Here is an 18,135-nt window from a genome sequence, read left to right on the forward strand (position 1 = left end):
GAGCCGGGGTAACAAAGTGTGTACAAAGCGAGTATGGTGTGTACAAACGAGGGTACAAACACAAAGCTTACAACTCAGCTTACAAAGTGCAGACCACGTGTAGACAAAGGATCTTTCAGAGGCTGTCTGTAATGCTACATTTACACGCTTGCTGAGGCTTGGCAAGCATCTACAAGCTCCAAGCCTTTACAAACGCTTGGATGCTATTTACACGCTTGCGAGTGCAACGTGTATACATCGCAAACGCTTGCCGCAAGCTTCTTTCATTCCGTGTTTAAAAACCGACACTAGCCCGGATCGGCGACAAGCTCACGCAAGCCAAGCCAGCCAAACACTCCGTTTACACGCTTGCGTTTGTGGACACTTGTCGAGGTTTGCCAAGCGTGTAAGTGTAAATAGGTATAGCATAATAGTAATAGCAACTGGTAACTGGCAACAGGGGCAACAGCACAAGCAAGAAAAAAGTTTTTCTTGTTGATTTGGTTTTGTGCTCACTTTGTCAGTTCTGTGGTTCTGTCATTTGGATTTGGTCACGATTTGGTTCATTTGGCTCTATAGGTTGTCTGTGTATGTTTAAAGTGATCTGATCTGTGATTTTGTTCATGGTTCACTTCATAGATAATATCACAGAGTACATTTAATATAGGATAATATACTTCACTTTTGTTTCTGGTCGGTGATGGTTGGTAAACGGCTGATAAAAACAATCTATTTAAAAAATTAAAATCTATATTAACAACTGGTTTGAAAATATCTAAATGGAGGTCACGGAGGATAACTTGGCTACTCTTGCTAACTATTTACAGCAGACACTGAATCCAGATCCAAACATGAGAAGGCCGGGTGCGTAGAAAATAAACATTTAAGTAGTATTTACTAGTTTTTCTAACATCTAAAACCATTTCAAACTAATTTTTAAATTTAATCATATAATTTTAGTCCTTTGTTTAACCATTTCATATTGAATTATCATATTGATAAACAAGATAACCTAAAATTGTGGATTCAGTAGGTTACAACATTTATTTTAGGAGTCTTAACCACTAGGGCTCTTGTGGACTAGTAGTCTAGATTTAATTTCTTTGATAATTTTCATGATAGCTGAAAAGTTCCTTGAGGGGGTTGAGGTGAACCAGAACTATGCAATCCTCCTCTTGCATCTTATTGATAAGGAGTCAGCTGATCCCACCATACGAGTGGCTGCTGCTGTGACCTTCAAGAATTATATCAAGAGAAACTGGCCAGTGGTGAGCAGTTAATTTCCTTTTATAATACAGTGGACCCCCAGTAATCTGACAAACATTTTGCAGGGCAGTGTCGGACTATCGCATTTGTCGGATTATGGAGTACTGGCTAAGACCCCCTATAGTCCGGAATTTTATCCTAAAGAGTACCTTGTAATCCTTGTAATCTTGGTTTGTCCTGCAATCATGTTGCAATGGAGCAACAAATCAACCTGATTTTTTTACATGGCTATAGTTAAAGACCTGAAGAGTGACATAGGCTACTTTTCATGCCGAAAATTGAAGAGTTCCAAACTACGTGATACTGAAGAAAATACTTGTATTCTATTATTTATCTAGGTAGAAGATGATGTGGATCGTATCCACGCATCTGACCGAGCAACCATCAAGACTTTGATAGTGTCGCTCATGTTGAAGTCACCAGAGAGTGTACAGAGGCAGCTCAGCGACGCTGTGTCCATCATCGGAAAGTCAGACTTCCCTGAAAAGTGGCCCAGCCTTATCAGTGAAATGGTGGAGAAGTTTGGCACAGGTAAGTTATTATTGTTGGCGCATCACGCCGGGATTGAGTTGTTTCTGTTAATTTTGGCATTAATCTTCCAACAGAGAGAAAACCAAAGAGAGCTGAACAAATGCCAATGTCACAGAGCGGCGACTTTTTTCTCCACAATGTCGCCACAGAGTAATGACCATAGGTGGTTTATGTGCGCGGACAATTATAACCATCAAGACTTACAATGCCACACATTTTGGTTTAAACTTTTGATAGAAGTCCCGCAAAATGCTTCCAGACAACTCACGAGTTGTTATCATTTGCAGGCGATTTCCACGTGATCAACGGCGTGCTCCGCACAGCGCACTCCCTGTTCAGGCGGTACCGCTACGAGTTCAAGTCGCAGAAGCTGTGGGAGGAGATTAAGCACGTGCTGGAAAACATCGCCAAACCCCTCACTGATCTTTTCGTGGTAAGATAATAATCGACTAGATATACAAGTTCCCACCTGTACTCACGTGGTAAGTTGACGTAAGCCCGACTAGTTTCGAACCCATCCAGGGTTTTTTTAGGGTTCCGTACCTCAAAATGAAATACAGAACCCTTATAGGATCACTTTGTTGTCTGTCTGTCTGTCTGTCAAGAATCCAACAGGGTACTTCCCATTGACCTAGAATCATGAAATTTGGCAGGTAGGTAATCTTATAGCTGACATTCGGGGAAAAATCTGAAAACCGTGAATTTGTGGTTACATCACACAAAAAAAATTAAATTGTGGTCATGAACTAATAATTAGTATTTTCAATTTTCGAAGTAAGATAACTATACCAAGTGGGGTATCATATGAAAGGGCTTTACTTGTATTTTGTAAAACAGATTTTTATTTATTTTAAGGCATAACAGTTTTTGATTTATCGTGCAAAATGTCGATGCCATGAATGGTGCCAAGAATACTGGCTGCATTTCCGCGCTGGACAGCCAGGCTGATCCGTTGCACAAAAAATGAGCCAGCCCTTCTGTCATCCATCTGATGGAGGCTATTAATCGCGGTGAAAAGTCTCGTAAAAAAATTTTAGCACTAAGACTCCAATTAGATTTAGATTGACTTGAAATAGTGAATGTAGTAAATATTTAATTTTTCAGGCAACAATAGAGCTGACAAATACACATGCGAACAACCCTCAAGCACTGAAAGTCATATACGGGTCGCTGGTGCTGATCTGCAAGGTGTTCTACTCGCTCAACAGCCAGGATCTGCCGGAGTTCTTCGAGGACAACATGCCCATATGGATGCCCAACCTCCTCAACTTGTTGCAAGTCAAGGTTCCCTGCTTGGAGACTGATGTAAGTTAATGCGACAAAAGTATATAAATATAAAGACCGCCTTGTTGCTGTGGACCAGGAGGTCCCAGGTTCGATTCCCGGCAGGAGAAATTTAGAATTATATGATTTCTAAACTTCCTCTGGTCTAGTCCGGTGGAAGGCTTTGGCCGTCCTGTTGGTATCCTTCGGGTATGGTTCCCTGAGTACTCGTAGTATTAAGTACTCTAATGTCTATTGTAATGACACTCTTAATTTCCCCCAGGATGACGACGAAAAACCAGATGTGATGGTGCAACTCCGCACGGAAGTGTGCGAGTGTGCCGCACTATACGCCCTTAAATACGAGGAGGAGTTCGCCCCGCATGCGCCCGGCTTCGTCACCGCCGTGTGGCACGTGCTGCTGACCACGGGCGCCAAGCCCAAGTACGACGCGGTGAGTATTGTTGTCTCACGATGACGAGACGCCGGGAGTGCTGCAGCAACTCGGCAATGCACGCCCTTCAAAACGAGGAGGAGTTCGCCCCGCTGAACTGCTGACCCGTTTTCGCTAATTCTTTTTTTATAATATTCCTTGAAGTACGAGGATGGTTCTTACGGAGAGAGGAATTTAAAAAAACCCTTTTTTTTCGAAGGGGGAAATCTTCTGAAGATACCCAATCGGGTTATGTGGGATTTCTACCCACTAAAACCTCTCCCCTCCTCAGCGCGTTATTGAGAGGCTCCGGGAACTCTAAAGAACGTACGCCGGTGCCTCTCTCGCGCGACGCCCGTTGGACACATCCTGGAGAAAGTGCAGCCACTCGCAACCTCTCACAACGCCGCCCTGATATAACTATGATTTTATGTTTGAGACCAATAAATCTTTGTTTTGTTCTATCACAGCTGGTCTCAAACGCTTTGAACTTCCTGTCGAAAGTTGCGGAGAAGAACAATTACAAGAGCCTGTTTGAAGACCCGGCCACGCTCAGCAGTATTTGTGAGAAAGTCGTCATCCCTAATATGGAATTTCGAGGTTTGACTCTTTATCGTTTAGTTTTACAGCTTTTGCAATTCACGAAGGCGAGTGATTACGTGTAAAGCCTAATTGTAAGTGACATAATGCATGTAAACACAAAGGGCGCTAATGTGGGACGCAACTTGCGTTGACACATTGGCCCCGTGTCATATCAGGAAGACAGCATCAAGACCGGGAGCCGCAGCAGAAACAGCTGAAAACGGCAAGCGGCGCAAGTATGCCTCTCTTATAGAGAGTTACATTTTTGTGCCGTTTGCCGTGGAGACCCTGGGGCCATGGAGTCTTAGTGCTAAAAATTTTTTACGAGACATTTCACCGCGATTAATAGCCTCAACTGGTGACAGAAGGACTGGCTCATTTTTTGCGCAGCGGATCAGCCTGGCTGTCCAGCGCGGAAATGCAGCCAGTATTCTTGGCACCATTCCACGCGGTCATGATTTATATAGTAATTAGATAAGGCTAGCTTTAAGTTTTATTGTATTAAAAAAAAAAAAAAAAAAAAAATGTAAACACATAAATAATAATGTCACCTATAAAAAAATAAAAATATATGTGTGTGTATGTGCATGTGTGTATGCATATATGTGTGTATATACATATATGTGTATGTATATGTACTATCTGTTTCTTTTTTTAATGATATAAGTAGGCATGATGTCATGCGCAGACGTACGCATTGAGGGTCAAACCTCTGTGATTTTTACAATGCGTGCTACCTTATTATGTGTAATTTTCTCTTGTATGTTAATAATTAAAAAATAAGTAAGAGTTTGACCTATCTCGCAACCAAACTCAAACCAATCTTGCAATTTAAAAAAAACCGGCCAAATGCGAGTCAGGCTCGCGCAATGAGGGTTCCATACTACAGTCGTATTTTTTCGACATTTTGCAGAATAATTCAAAAACTATGATACATAAAAATAAATAAAAATCTGTTTTAGAATGCACAAGTGAAGACCTTTCATATGACACCCCACTTGATATAGTTATCTTAGTTCGAAAATTGAAAATACTAATTATTAGTTCATGACCACAATTTAATTTTTTTTGTGTGATCTAACCCTAAATTCACGGTTTTCAGATTTTTCCCCAAATGTCAGCTATAAGATCTACCTACCTGCCAAATTTCATGATTCTAGGTTAACGGGAAGTACCCTGTAGGTTTCTTGACAGACCGACAGACAGACAGACAGACCACAAAGTGATCCTATAAGGCTGCCACCGTGTTGTGAATCAAACGAGCACTTGATGGGAACTGACACTTTATTAATAGTTTTGTAACATACCCACTTATTTAACATAATTATTACAACAGGTTCCGTTTTTCCTTTTGAGGTACGGAACCCTAAAAATGACATTTTTTTTTGATTCGCAAGACAAAAACTAATAAAATTAGTTAATAATAAATTTCAGAATCAGACATGGAACTTTTCGAGGACAACCCTGAGGAATACGTCCGGCGTGACATTGAGGGCTCTGACGTTGACACGCGACGTCGCGCGGCCTGCGACCTCGTGCGCACACTTGCGCTGCACTATGAAGACAAAATGATGAGCATTTTCGGCCAGTATGTTGAGGTAGGTTTGTCGTGACATAGGAGGGTCTGATTGAGACACGCGACGTCGCGCGGCCTGTGCCTTGCTGTGCGAATTGCGCTACACTATGAGAACAAATGATGGACATCTTTATTGGACAGGGATCTTTAGTCGAGGTATGTTTTTTTTTTAAATAGACAAGTTTAAACATTAGCTTATGCCAAGTGTGTATAGTGATTAAACAATACTGCAACAGGTGGAGTTTAAACCTGACTTCGGATGGGTCTGACGTAGACACGCGACGTCGCGTGACATTTTTTTAAACGTATTGTTGTGTTTATCCAGGTGATGCTAAACAAGTACGCAGAGAGTGGAGGCAGCGCCTGGGTGGGCAAGGACACCGCGCTGTTCCTGGTGACGTCCCTGGCGTCCCGGGGCGCCACGCAGGCGGCCGGCGTCACCATGGCGTCCCCGTTGGTGGATTTGACCTCCTTCGCCGCCAACCACGTGTTGCCAGAGCTGCAGAGGCCGAATGGTGAGACATTGTTAATTCTGGCATTTACACCGTGCTGTTCCTGGTGACGTCCTTGGCGTCCCGGAGTGCCACGCAGGCAGCCGGGGACACCAAGGCCTCGCCGCTGGTGGACCTAGCTTCCTTCGCCGCCAACCACGTGTTGCCAGATCTGCAGAGGCTGAATGTGAGACTCTTTGCAAGTGACGTCCCGGAGTGCCGGAGACGGACATAGAATACATTTTAACCCAAAAATCCCACGGGTTTCCCACGGGATTTTTAAAAATACCTCGCTTGATATAGTATAGTTATCTTACTTTGAAAATACTAATTATTAGTTCATGACCACAGTTTAATATTTTTTTGTGTGATGTAACCACAAATTCACGGTTTTCATATTTTCCCCCTTATGTCTGCTAGACCTACCGACCTGCCAAATTTCATGATTCTAGGTCAACGGAAAGTACACTATTAGGTTTCTTGACAGACAGACAGACAGACAACAAAGTGATCCTATAAGGGTTCCGTTTTTCCTTTTGAGGTACGGAACCCTAAAAATCTCATCATTTTATCACGACCGTCCAAGACCATATTACGTGTTGCAGTGGCGGAGCTGCCGGTGCTGAAGGCGGATGCCATCAAGTACATCATGACCTTCCGCTCGCTGCTGCCCAAGGAGCTGCTCATCACGGCCCTACCGCTGCTGGTGAGACCTTCATTCTTATTACACCGTGTAGCAGTGGCGGAGCTGCCGGTACTGAAGGCGGATGCCATCAAGTATATCATGACCTTCCGCTCGCTGCTGCCCAAGGAGCTGCTCATCACGGCCCTACCGCTGCTGGTGAGACCTTCATTCTTATTACACCGTGTAGCAGTGGCGGAGCTGCCGGTACTGAAGGCGGATGCCATCAAGTATATCATGACCTTCCGCTCGCTGCTGCCCAAGGAGCTGCTCATCACGGCCCTACCGCTGCTGGTGAGACCTTCATTCTTATTACACCGTGTAGCAGTGGCGGAGCTGCCGGTACTGAAGGCGGATGCCATCAAGTACATCATGACCTTCCGCTCGCTGCTGCCCAAGGAGCTGCTCATCACGGCCCTACCGCTGCTGGTGAGACCTTCATTCTTATTACACCGTGTAGCAGTGGCGGAGCTGCCGGTACTGAAGGCGGATGCCATCAAGTACATCATGACCTTCCGCTCGCTGCTGCCCAAGGAGCTGCTCATCACGGCCCTACCGCTGCTGGTGAGACCTTCATTCTTATTACACCGTGTAGCAGTGGCGGAGCTGCCGGTACTGAAGGCGGATGCCATCAAGTATATCATGACCTTCCGCTCGCTGCTGCCCAAGGAGCTGCTCATCACGGCCCTACCGCTGCTGGTGAGACCTTCATTCTTATTACACCGTGTAGCAGTGGCGGAGCTGCCGGTACTGAAGGCGGATGCCATCAAGTATATCATGACCTTCCGCTCGCTGCTGCCCAAGGAGCTGCTCATCACGGCCCTACCGCTGCTGGTGAGACCTTCATTCTTATTACACCGTGTAGCAGTGGCGGAGCTGCCGGTACTGAAGGCGGATGCCATCAAGTACATCATGACCTTCCGCTCGCTGCTGCCCAAGGAGCTGCTCATCACGGCCCTACCGCTGCTGGTGAGACCTTCATTCTTATTACACTGTGTAGCAGTGGCGGAGCTGCCGGTACTGAAGGCGGATGCCATCAAGTACATCATGACCTTCCGCTCGCTGCTGCTCAAGGAGCTGCTCATCACGGCCCTACCGCTGCTGGTGAGACCTTCATTATTTGTTTATTTTATCTTATCCATCTACACCATTATTATAAAGAGGTAATGTTCGTAAGTACTTCTGCCACATTATGAGAAATAGCAAATACGACCTCCTTCAGCTCATTATTCAAGTGAAAATAGCCGGCAAGAGATCACCAGGCCGTAGAAGAACATCGTGGCTAAAGAATTTATGCCAATGGTACGGGAAGAGTACCCGATCTCTTTTCCGAGCAGCAGTGTCCAAGGTGGAAATAGCCCTAATGATTGCCAACCTCCGATAGGAGAAGGCAGGTCAAGAAGAAGAAGAATGTTCGTAAGTTTGTTTGTAGGGGGTAATCTCTGGAGCAACTGTGCCGATTTAGAATTTTTTTCACCAATAGAAAGCTATGATAGATATGTTGGTTACTCTGGTTCTTTTACCGATCTCCTCATTTTTGATTTGATCATGTAGAGAAACTCCAAGCTTAGCTCTCTCCATCCAGCTGTGGGACTCTGAGCTTTCTTTACATACCCATTTTTAAAATTTCACTGAAATTAAACTATGTATTTAAATGGCTCGGGTTTTAAAATTTGTACCTTGATTTTAATTTTCTACTTTGCGTACTTGTACCGTTATAATATGTAGTTATTAAATAGCTTGTTTTGCTCAGATCCAGCACATTACTGGTCGTGGTGTGGTGTGCACGTACGGCGCGTGCGCGGTAGAGAAGCTGATCGGGGGCGGCATGGTGCCGCGCGCGGCACTCGAGCCCCACGCGCCTGCCCTGTTGGGCGCTCTGTTCGCGTCGCTGGGGGCACAGGACAATCCCACTGAGCACAACGAGTATGTCATGAAGGGTGAGCCACCAACATACATACTTATAACTAGCTTATGCTCGCGACTTCGTCCGCATGGACTACACAAATTCCAAACCCCTATTTCACCCCCCTTAGGGCTTGAATTTTCAAAAATCCTTTCTTAGCGGATGCCTACGTCATAATAGCTATCTGCATGCCAAATTTCAACCCGATCTGTCCAGTAGTTTGAGCTGTGCGTTGATAGATCAGTCAGTCAATCTTTTTATATATTTAGATTAAGATTATGTAGGTTTTTGAACTCAACTGACAATGGTTAAGGCACTTGCCCTACCCATAGAACCGACCAACCCAAAGAGACCGGGAAATAAGCGAATTCTGGTCGAGTGTGAGTTAGACGGCCGAGCCTTGGCGAGGACGTCTATAACACGAGGCCAGAAAGGCACTCCCGGTCGAGACATGTATAGTGCTTTTCTAAAAAATGAAACAAGTAAATTAATAATAAAAAAATCGGCCGCCTACCGATACGCCTTACTCACAACCTTGAATGGGAAGCTGGAAGAAATCTCTGTTTAGAGATAAGCATTTCCAATGTAACTTAATTTATTATTACTTTGTAACTACAATTTTTGGTACATGAATAATAAAAATAAATAAAATAAAAATAAGATTAGGAAGTGTGTAATCTATACTTTCGTCACCTAAACTCATTTTATCTAGTAGGTAACTTATTTGATAAATAATTTAAAACGAACAGTTAATTCGCGCCTTTTATTACTATGAAGACAAAAAAATCCGAATAGAGCGCTGTAAGCATCATTCGGAACGGCTCGGATCCGATCCGGAACTATTCCGATTCGGAATCCGATACGGCTGTGCTGTGTGCTGAAAGCGCTATTTGGTAGAGTTCCGAATTCATAACCAGAACGCTAGCAAAAACTTAGCGTTTACTTCGAGTGGCCTACCTACACAAGGTTCGTTGACCTCTAGCGTCAGTCAGATGTTTTATTTGCAATATATCGTGAACTTTTACAAAATATAGGATTTTTTTCGCTTTTTTTTGTGGTATCATACCAGTACCCATCAGTACCTATCACCTGTCTTCGTTTTTGCCAGCGTTCTGGTTACACCACGTATTTAATATTATTCCAGCGGTGCTTCGTACTCTGGCGATACTGCGCGAGTCGGCGCTGCCGTATTTGGGCGAAGCCCTGCCAAAGTTGGCAGGCATGCTGGCCGTGGTGGCCAAGAACCCCTGCAAGCCGCACTTCAACCACTACCTGTTCGAGAGCCTCTCACTGGCCGTGCAGTAAGTCGATACAATATCCCATGCCGCGAAGAGCACGTAAAGCTGTCGGTCTGATCTCTCTCCGGCTGTGTCGAATTGCCGATCTATTGAATTATGAGAGTACGGAAATAAGGTCTTGGACTATAGTAATAAAACGTCGTGATTTTTTGTATAGCGGTAGGTTATGGGGCTAGAATTCATTGTTGACAAATATTTTTCAATATTTTTACAAAAAATATTTTCTACCACATACTTTATTACTACAGTCCCTATTAATAACTTTGGTAATGGCACCGATTCCGTTGTCTTTCTCTAAAATTTAGAGTATCTGCTTTTTCAACAATGCTAAAAAGGAACAGAACATGAACTTTACATTCAAAGACTCTAAATTTTAGTGCACGCTACAAATTTAAACAGTAGGCTCGCGACTGTGCGCTAAAATCACGGGTTTTACCATCTAAAAATTAAATTTAAAACTGTCAAACGGTGTCTGTCTTTTTCATATTACATTAGTAAGAAGGGGATGCGAGTACTCTAAAATTAGGTTGTGCTCAGAATCAGTACCAATGTTTGTTTCATTGTTTCAGATTGGTCGTGAAAGCAAACCCAAGCGCCATAACGGCGTTCGAGGACGCTCTGTTCCCCATATTTCAGGAAATATTGCAGAATGACGTGCAAGGTATGTGTGTTTGTATCACTACACATATCATAAACCAGCATATGCCCAATATCACGTTCAATATCAGGTAACGACCGATCAACCGACCGACAGACTGACTGACTGATCTATAAACGCACAGCTCAAACTGCTGGACGGATTGGGCTGAAATTTGGCATGCAGATAGCTATTATGACGTAGGCATCCGCTAAGAATTTTTGAAAATTCAACCCCTAAGGGGGTAAAATAGGGGTTCGAAATTTGTGTAGTCCACGCGGACGAAATCGCCACTACAAGCTAGTATAAGGTAAAATGTGTAGATGCTATGTGTGGGTGTGGTGTGTAATGTAAGAATTTAAATTTAATATCAAAAGAAGTAGCTTTTCAGTCTTATCATAAGTTATGGTGAGAAACCAATTTGTTAGTTTCTCTTATATTTCATACTAGCGACCCACCCCGGCTTCGCATGGGTGCAATGTAGATACTCCGACATTTTGTTCAAATATCGCCATATTTCATCAAATTAACACAAACCAATATTAAACTATATCTACCTATAAACCACCCTCTTGAATCACTCTATCTATTGGTGAAAACCGCATTAAAATCCGTTGCGTACTTTAAAAGATCTACGCGTTCATACATACAGACAGCGGGAAGCGACTTTATTTTATACTATGTAGAGACTTCTCTTATGTACAGAATTCATGCCATACGTATTCCAAATGCTGTCCCTCCTACTGGAGTTGCGCGGCAGCGGCGGCGGCACGGGCGACGCGGGGGCGGAGGCCTATGCCGCTCTGCTGCCGTGTCTCGTGGCCCCGCCGCTGTGGGAGCGGGCCGCTAATGTTAGACCGCTCGTGAGGCTGCTCTGCGCTTTCGTGGCCACACGCGCCGATCGAGTACTCGCCGATGGGAAGTTGGTAAGTCATAGACAATCTCTATGATCTATAAACATGATATACATTTAACGCCAAAAATGTTATGTTTATTGGCTGAATTTATGCTACTCTTGCCAAAACTAACTTTATCCTTATTTATACATACCACTGACTGAATTTATGCATTCAAGTCAAAATATAAAGATCGTGATCCTAAAATTAGCACACTAGATGTCGCTGTGCCGAGTTCGACCGCGCTAACGCAGTTTTCAAGCTCTATTGACACGGTTAGTATCCCCATTCGTTATCCAAATACTATCCCTATTATCAGTACCTTAGCCCTCAAGTTACTACTACTTACGCCCTAAGCTCGAGTAGTAACTCGAGCTCACATACTACATGGCCGTACCCACATTACATACTAGATGGCGCTGTGCCGAGTTCGACCGTGCTAAAGAAGTTTTCAAGCTTAGTAATAGTAGTAATACTGTCCATACCACTCGCGGATTAAGACATGGGCATCAACTGGTAATTAATATTTGTTCTAATTGAACTTAATACGTTTCTGGTTTCCAGAATGCGATGCTGGGCGTCTTCCAGAAGCTGATAGCCTCCAAGACAAACGACCACGAGGGCTTCTACCTTATCCAGACCATATTGTATAAATTCGGCGAGTAAGTGACCGCGTCTCAAACTTGCTTCTCTCACTCTCTCAAAAATTTTTTGGTGAATAAAAAATCAGCAGTAAAATGAGTTGAAACTTTTCATCTATCTTTTTGCCACTTGCCATTTTTGCTACTTTGCACAACTGTCATCATCATCATCATCATCATCATCACGCACCATAACTTATATTTGTCGTTATTTACAGATCAGTAATGCAGCCGTACACGAAACAGATAATATCACTGTTATTCCAACGCCTCTCCTCATCGAAAACTACAAAATACGTGCGTGGGCTGATCGCATTCCTCGGCTTCTTCGCCGCGCATTTTGGTGCCGACACCCTGATCGACCTTGTCGACTCCGTGCAGAGCAAGTAAGACCTTATTGCCTTGTAATAAAGCTTTCTTTCATTGGTATTAAAATAATCCTATAAAACGTGCGTGGACCTGTATTCATAGACTTTTTTCCGCGCATTTTGGTGCCGACACTTTGATTGACTTTGTCGACTCCATGCAGAGCAAGTAAGACCTTATTGCCTTGTAATAAAGCTTCTTTTCATTAGTATTAAAATAATCGTATCAAATGTGCGTGGACCTGTACCCGTAGTACAAGATTTTACGTCTCACCAAACAAAACCAAATTCGAGAGTCGAAATACTTCCGCGTTACAGTAAACTGGATCCTTAAATGCCTTGTTTTAAAGCTCAAGTTTGTCTACACTTCTACAGCCAGCGCTCCAAGCGAAACAACTCCACAAACAACAAAGAGAAACATTGCGAAATTAAAATCAGTGGCATTGAATATTTGACTTCAATTCAAGGCTGTTTAGGTCCATTTTACTGTAACGCGGAAGTATTTCGACTCTCGAATTTGGTTTCGTTTGGTGAGACGTAAAATCTTGTACTACGGGTACTGTATTCCTCGGATTCTCTTCTCCACGCATTTTGATATTGATACTCTGATTGACATTAGGTCAATCAGTGTACATACCAAATACCATACCAGCAGAGGCTCTTTGAAAAAGGACCCCTGACGGGTTCGTAACTAGTCGGTCATACTGTAACTAATCATGTGATCAGATATCTTCTCTATATATAAAACCTAGCTGATGCCAGCGACTTTTAAAAATCCCGTGGAAACTCTTTGATTTTCCGGGATAAAAAGTAGCCTATGTCACTCTCCAGGTCTTTATCTATACCCATGCAAAAAATCACGTCAATCCGTTGCACCGTTGCGACGTGATTGGAGGACAAACCAACAAACCAACAAACAAATACACTTTCGCATTTATATAAGGGTACTGATGAATCGCTGAATGTGTTGCTGATCGCAAATCTCGAGAACACCTGAACCGATTTCGCTTATTCTTTTTTCATAATATTCCTTGGAGTACGAGGATGGTTCTTACGGAGAGAAAAATTAAAAAAAAAAATTATGAGTCGACTGTTAGGCGGTACGAAGTTTGCCGGGTCAGCTAGTTTATAATAATTATAATTGTTCTTTTAGCATGTTCGCGATGTACGTCGAGCGCGTATTGGTCCCGGACATACAGAAAGTGACAGGTGCGCTGGAGCGCAAGGCCGCGGCCGTCGGCTGCGTCAAGCTGCTCTGTCACAGCGCACACTTCCGCGAGTTCGGCCTGGCGCGGCTGTGGACGCCAGTGTTGCAGGTGTGTAGTGCTTGCATGGATTACAGAAAGTGATCCGTGTGATGCATGGATTACAAAAAGTGATCTGTGTGATGTATGGATTACAGAAAGTGATCTGTGTGATGCGTGGATTACAGAAAGTGATTGTATGGTGCATGGATTACAGAAAGTGATCTGTGTGATGCATGGATTACAAAAAGTGATCTGTGTGATGTATGGATTACAGAAAGTGATTGTATGGTGCATGGATTACAGAAAGTGATCTGTGTGATGCATGGATTACAAAAAGTGATCTGTGTGATGTATGGATTACAGAAAGTGATTGTATGGTGCATGGACTACAGAAAGTGATCTGTGTGATGCATGGATTACAAAAAGTGATCTGTGTGATGCATGGATTACAAAAAGTGATCTGTGTGATGCATGGATTACAAAAAGTGATCTGTGTGATGTATGGATTACAGAAAGTGATCTGTGTTATGCATGGATTTCAGAAAGTGATTAGTGTGAGGCATAGATTAAAGAAAGTGATCAATGACAAGCCAAAATGCCTATTTGTAAATTTTCCAGGCCCTCATAGCGCTGTTCGAGCTGCCCCCCGACGAGAGCACGTTGCCGGAGGACCACTTCATCGAAGTGGACGACACGCCGGGCTACCAGCCGCAGTACGCGCAGCTCGCGTGCGCCAAGGCTGACACTGACGACCCCCTGGCCAGTAAGTATAGGCACCAGCACTGTTGTCCACAGGTATAGGCGACCCTAGCCGCTACTTGGCCGAGAGGCTAGTCTCGGTCTTACCCCGGCTTGATACCTCCATGGTAGAGGTGTCAAATAATAACTAAACTATTCAATATATAAAATACTAGCGACCCGCCCCGGCTTCGCACGGGTAGCTTAGTAGAATTGGGATGATGACTATGTCAAAAAAATCAAAATCGGTACAGTAGAATGTGTCTGTCTGCTAGCTTTTCACGGCCCACTCGTTTGGCATTTGGTACTAAGATATCATGCATCCCAGTGAACAACATAAGGTCCTTTTGGTCCCGGGATACGGGATAAAAAATCTAAGTCAGGGCGTCAGCTAGTCTTCTTCTATGTATATAAAAGAAAAAGCTGACTGACTGACTGTCTGATCTATCAACACACAGCTCAAACTACTGGATGGATCGGACTGAAATTTAGCATGCAGATGACGTAGACATCCGCTAAGAAAGGATTTTTAAAAACTCAACCCCTAAGAGTCTAAAATAGGGGTTTGAAATTTGTATAGTCCACGCGGACGAAGTCGCGGACATAAGCTAGAAATTAATAAAATTAAAAAAAATATAACTAGCTGACCCGTCGATTCTTTAATTTTTTTTACATACTTTAAATTTCTCTCTCCGTAAGAACCATCCTCGTACTTCAAGGAATATTATAAAAAAAGAATCAGCGAAATCTGTTCAGCTGTTCCCGAGATTTGCGATCAGCAACACATTTAGCGATTCATTTTTATATATTAATATAGAAAGATAACAAATTTGTTGTCCAGGACATAAGCTAGAAATTTAAATCTCTTCTCTTCTTCCTTACCTTATCCCACGCTACGTGGGGTCGGCACAACATGTCTTCTTCTTCCACTCATTCCTGTTATTCGTCAACGTATTATCCACTTCTTTTTCACGCATATCCTCTTTCACGCAATCCATCCACCTTTTCTTTGGTCGTCCTCTCCTCTTTTTTCCTTCCACATGCATACTTAACATTCTTCTAGTGACATGGCTTTCTTCCCTCCGCATTATATGTCCATACCATGCCAGCCTATTACCCCTCATCTTTTCTACCACTGGCGCTACTTTCAAACTACCCCTTATATTATATTCATTTCTTATCTTATCCATCCTAGTCCCACCACACATCCATCTCAACATTCGCCTTTCATCCGTCCCTTTTACCGCCCAACATTTAAGCTAGAAATTTAAATAATTAAAAAAAAAATATTATGATGCTTTTGTTGTCCACAGGTATAGACGATCCGAAGCGCTACCTAGCCGAGAGTCTGGCCACAATGTCTCGGTCCTACCCCGGCTTGTTACCGCCGCGGGTCGCCGCCCTCAGCGAGCCGCATCGCAACGCGTTACACGGGTACTTGGCCGCCTACAGTGTGCAACTGTGCTAAAGGGGGGACGGGGGATGCAAAAAAATCTCGATTTGGACTTTGGGTGACTTTTTGCTGTCGCAATGTATTTCGACAAGTTAGGGCGTTTGTCCGTATTCACTTCGTATCCGTGATTCTTCGAAGTGCGATTCGTATTTTTTTCACGGATCCGTCAAATCACGGATGAGTGCAGGCGCTAAGAGCGATTACGCACTCATCCGATCCGAATCCTTAAAAAATTATCTGTCATATATCATAAAGTCATAAGCTACCATACAAATAGTTTATGACAACTTCCGAACGTATTTTCACGGACGCGGATCGGATGAGTCTGTAACCGCCGTTAGGGTATATGTAGTTTGTTGAGTAAAAAATTTCATGTAATAAGTAATTGTAAAATTATTACTGTAAAAATGCTGGCCAGGAGGAAATAAATGTATTGTTTTTTTTTTTTGAAAAATTCACTCTTGTAACATTCATTGTTCACTATTTAGAATAACAATATTAATTTTTCATACATATACACCATAATAAGAGCTAATAATATAGAGTTGTGTAACTTTTATTTTTAGTTAATCTTTTCTATTTATATCATTTATAACATTTATGATTTGTATAACACTTTTATATTTTAGGTTAAATAGGTTCTTGTACTGTAGTAATAAAATGATGTGATTTTTTGTATAGTGGGTAGTTTATGGGTCTAGAATTCATTATTAAAGAGATTAATTTAAAAAATCATGATTTTTTATTCATTTTTAAAATGAATAATTATTAACGTCATGCTGTACGGAAAGCGAGTAATGACGTCACATGGCGTAAACAACAAAAAAATTAAAAAAATTGTCGTTTACGGATTATGACGTCATTATTCACCGTTCATGTAAAGAATAAATAAAAGTCATGTATTTTTTAGGGTTCCGTACCTCAAAAGGAAAAACGGAACCCTTATAGGATCACTTTGTTGTCTGTCTGTCTGTCTGTCTGTCAAGAAACCTACAGGGTACTTCCCGTTGACCTAGAATCATGAAATTTGGCAGGTAGGTAGATCTTATAGCTGACATTGGGGAAAAATCTGAAAACCGTGAATTTAGGGTTAGATCACACAAAAAAATTAAATTGTGGTCATGAACTAATAATTAGTATTTTCAACTTTTGAAGTGAGTGACTATATCAAGTGGGGTATCATGTGAAAGGTCTTCACCTGTACATTCTTAAACAGATTTTTATTTATATGCATCATAGTTTTTGAATTATCGTGCAAAATGTCGAAAACATACGACTGTAATACGGAACCCTCATTGCGCGAGCCTGACTCGCACTTGGCCGGTTTTTTTTAAAATTATTCTCATTAAAAATGAATTGTAGCCCCATAAACTACCGCTATACAAAAAAATCACTTCATGTTGTTACTACAGTCTCCAAAACCCCATCATTATATCCACCCATCATAAAACGATAAGAATCAAGCTATACGTTATATTAGCTCTTATTCTATTTAGATTTACTGTTTATTATTTCTAATGTATTGTAATTGTATGTAAATATAATCTGATGAAAGGACTGAGTAATTATTACATTATAAGTGAACGTAGGTTAAACACAAAAAAAATTCAATGGAAATTTGTGATAAAACCCTTATTCTGACGCTGAGCGTCTCAATCCTCTAGAAATAGTTTTGTGTTGTTTAAATATGGTATTTGTACGTATTGTTTAAGAGAAAGATAAAGTTTAATTAGTATTTGCAAAGCTTCATTTGGATGAAAGGGCGACTTTAATGAAAATACGCGACAGATTGTAGAAAATTGTAAAATACGCGACAGATTGTGGAAAATTGTAAAAATACGCGACAGATAGTGAGAAATTGTTAAAAATTCCCAACAGGTTGTGGCAATTGTAAAAATTCGCGACAGATTGTGGGAAATTGTAAAAAAAACGCGATAGTTGGTGGGAAATAAATATGTTTTACTGATTTCGTCTCTAGAACTTTTTTCTTTTTTGTCGCCATTCTGTTTCTAAGTATGTAATATGCTACTTTTTACATGGCCATTTTTCTTCTGTTAAACTATGATTTTGAATTTTGATTTTTTGTCTATCTGTATACCTAATTATAGAGATAATAATTGATTGTGTTGTGAATAAATGATTCAACAATTA

At 42.1% G+C, this 18,135-nt stretch overlaps 1 protein-coding gene across 1 annotated transcript; it reads left to right on the forward strand.

The window, feature by feature from the left end:
• Positions 1-648: 648 nt before the first annotated feature.
• Positions 649-18,135, forward strand: Cse1 (chromosome segregation 1). The gene is made up of 19 exons (XM_034970349.2): positions 649-843; positions 1,102-1,247; positions 1,584-1,776; positions 2,064-2,209; positions 2,881-3,081; positions 3,323-3,493; positions 3,943-4,072; positions 5,489-5,652; positions 5,956-6,145; positions 6,727-6,827; positions 8,557-8,743; positions 9,854-10,010; positions 10,577-10,668; positions 11,350-11,570; positions 12,105-12,202; positions 12,400-12,567; positions 13,700-13,862; positions 14,412-14,556; positions 15,845-18,135. The coding sequence occupies exons 1-19, from the start codon at positions 759-761 to the stop codon at positions 15,997-15,999; spliced, it is 2,913 nt and encodes a 970-aa protein (XP_034826240.1). The 5' UTR covers positions 649-758; the 3' UTR covers positions 16,000-18,135.

This window comes from Maniola hyperantus, chromosome 7 (genome assembly GCF_902806685.2).
Source record: "Maniola hyperantus chromosome 7, iAphHyp1.2, whole genome shotgun sequence".
NCBI classification, from domain to species: domain Eukaryota; kingdom Metazoa; phylum Arthropoda; class Insecta; order Lepidoptera; family Nymphalidae; genus Maniola; species Maniola hyperantus.

What these genes read in the sequence shown, in the direction of transcription:
- Cse1 (XM_034970349.2), top strand. Translation starts at nt 759, where the DNA reads ATGGAGGTCACGGAGGATAACTTGGCTACTCTTGCTAACTATTTACAG. An exon ending in AGAGCTGCAGAGGCCGAATG is followed by an intron (nt 6,146 to 6,726) that starts GTGAGACATTGT and finishes TACGTGTTGCAG; the next exon opens with TGGCGGAGCTGCCGGTGCTG. An exon ending in AGCCTCTCACTGGCCGTGCA is followed by an intron (nt 10,011 to 10,576) that starts GTAAGTCGATAC and finishes TCATTGTTTCAG; the next exon opens with ATTGGTCGTGAAAGCAAACC.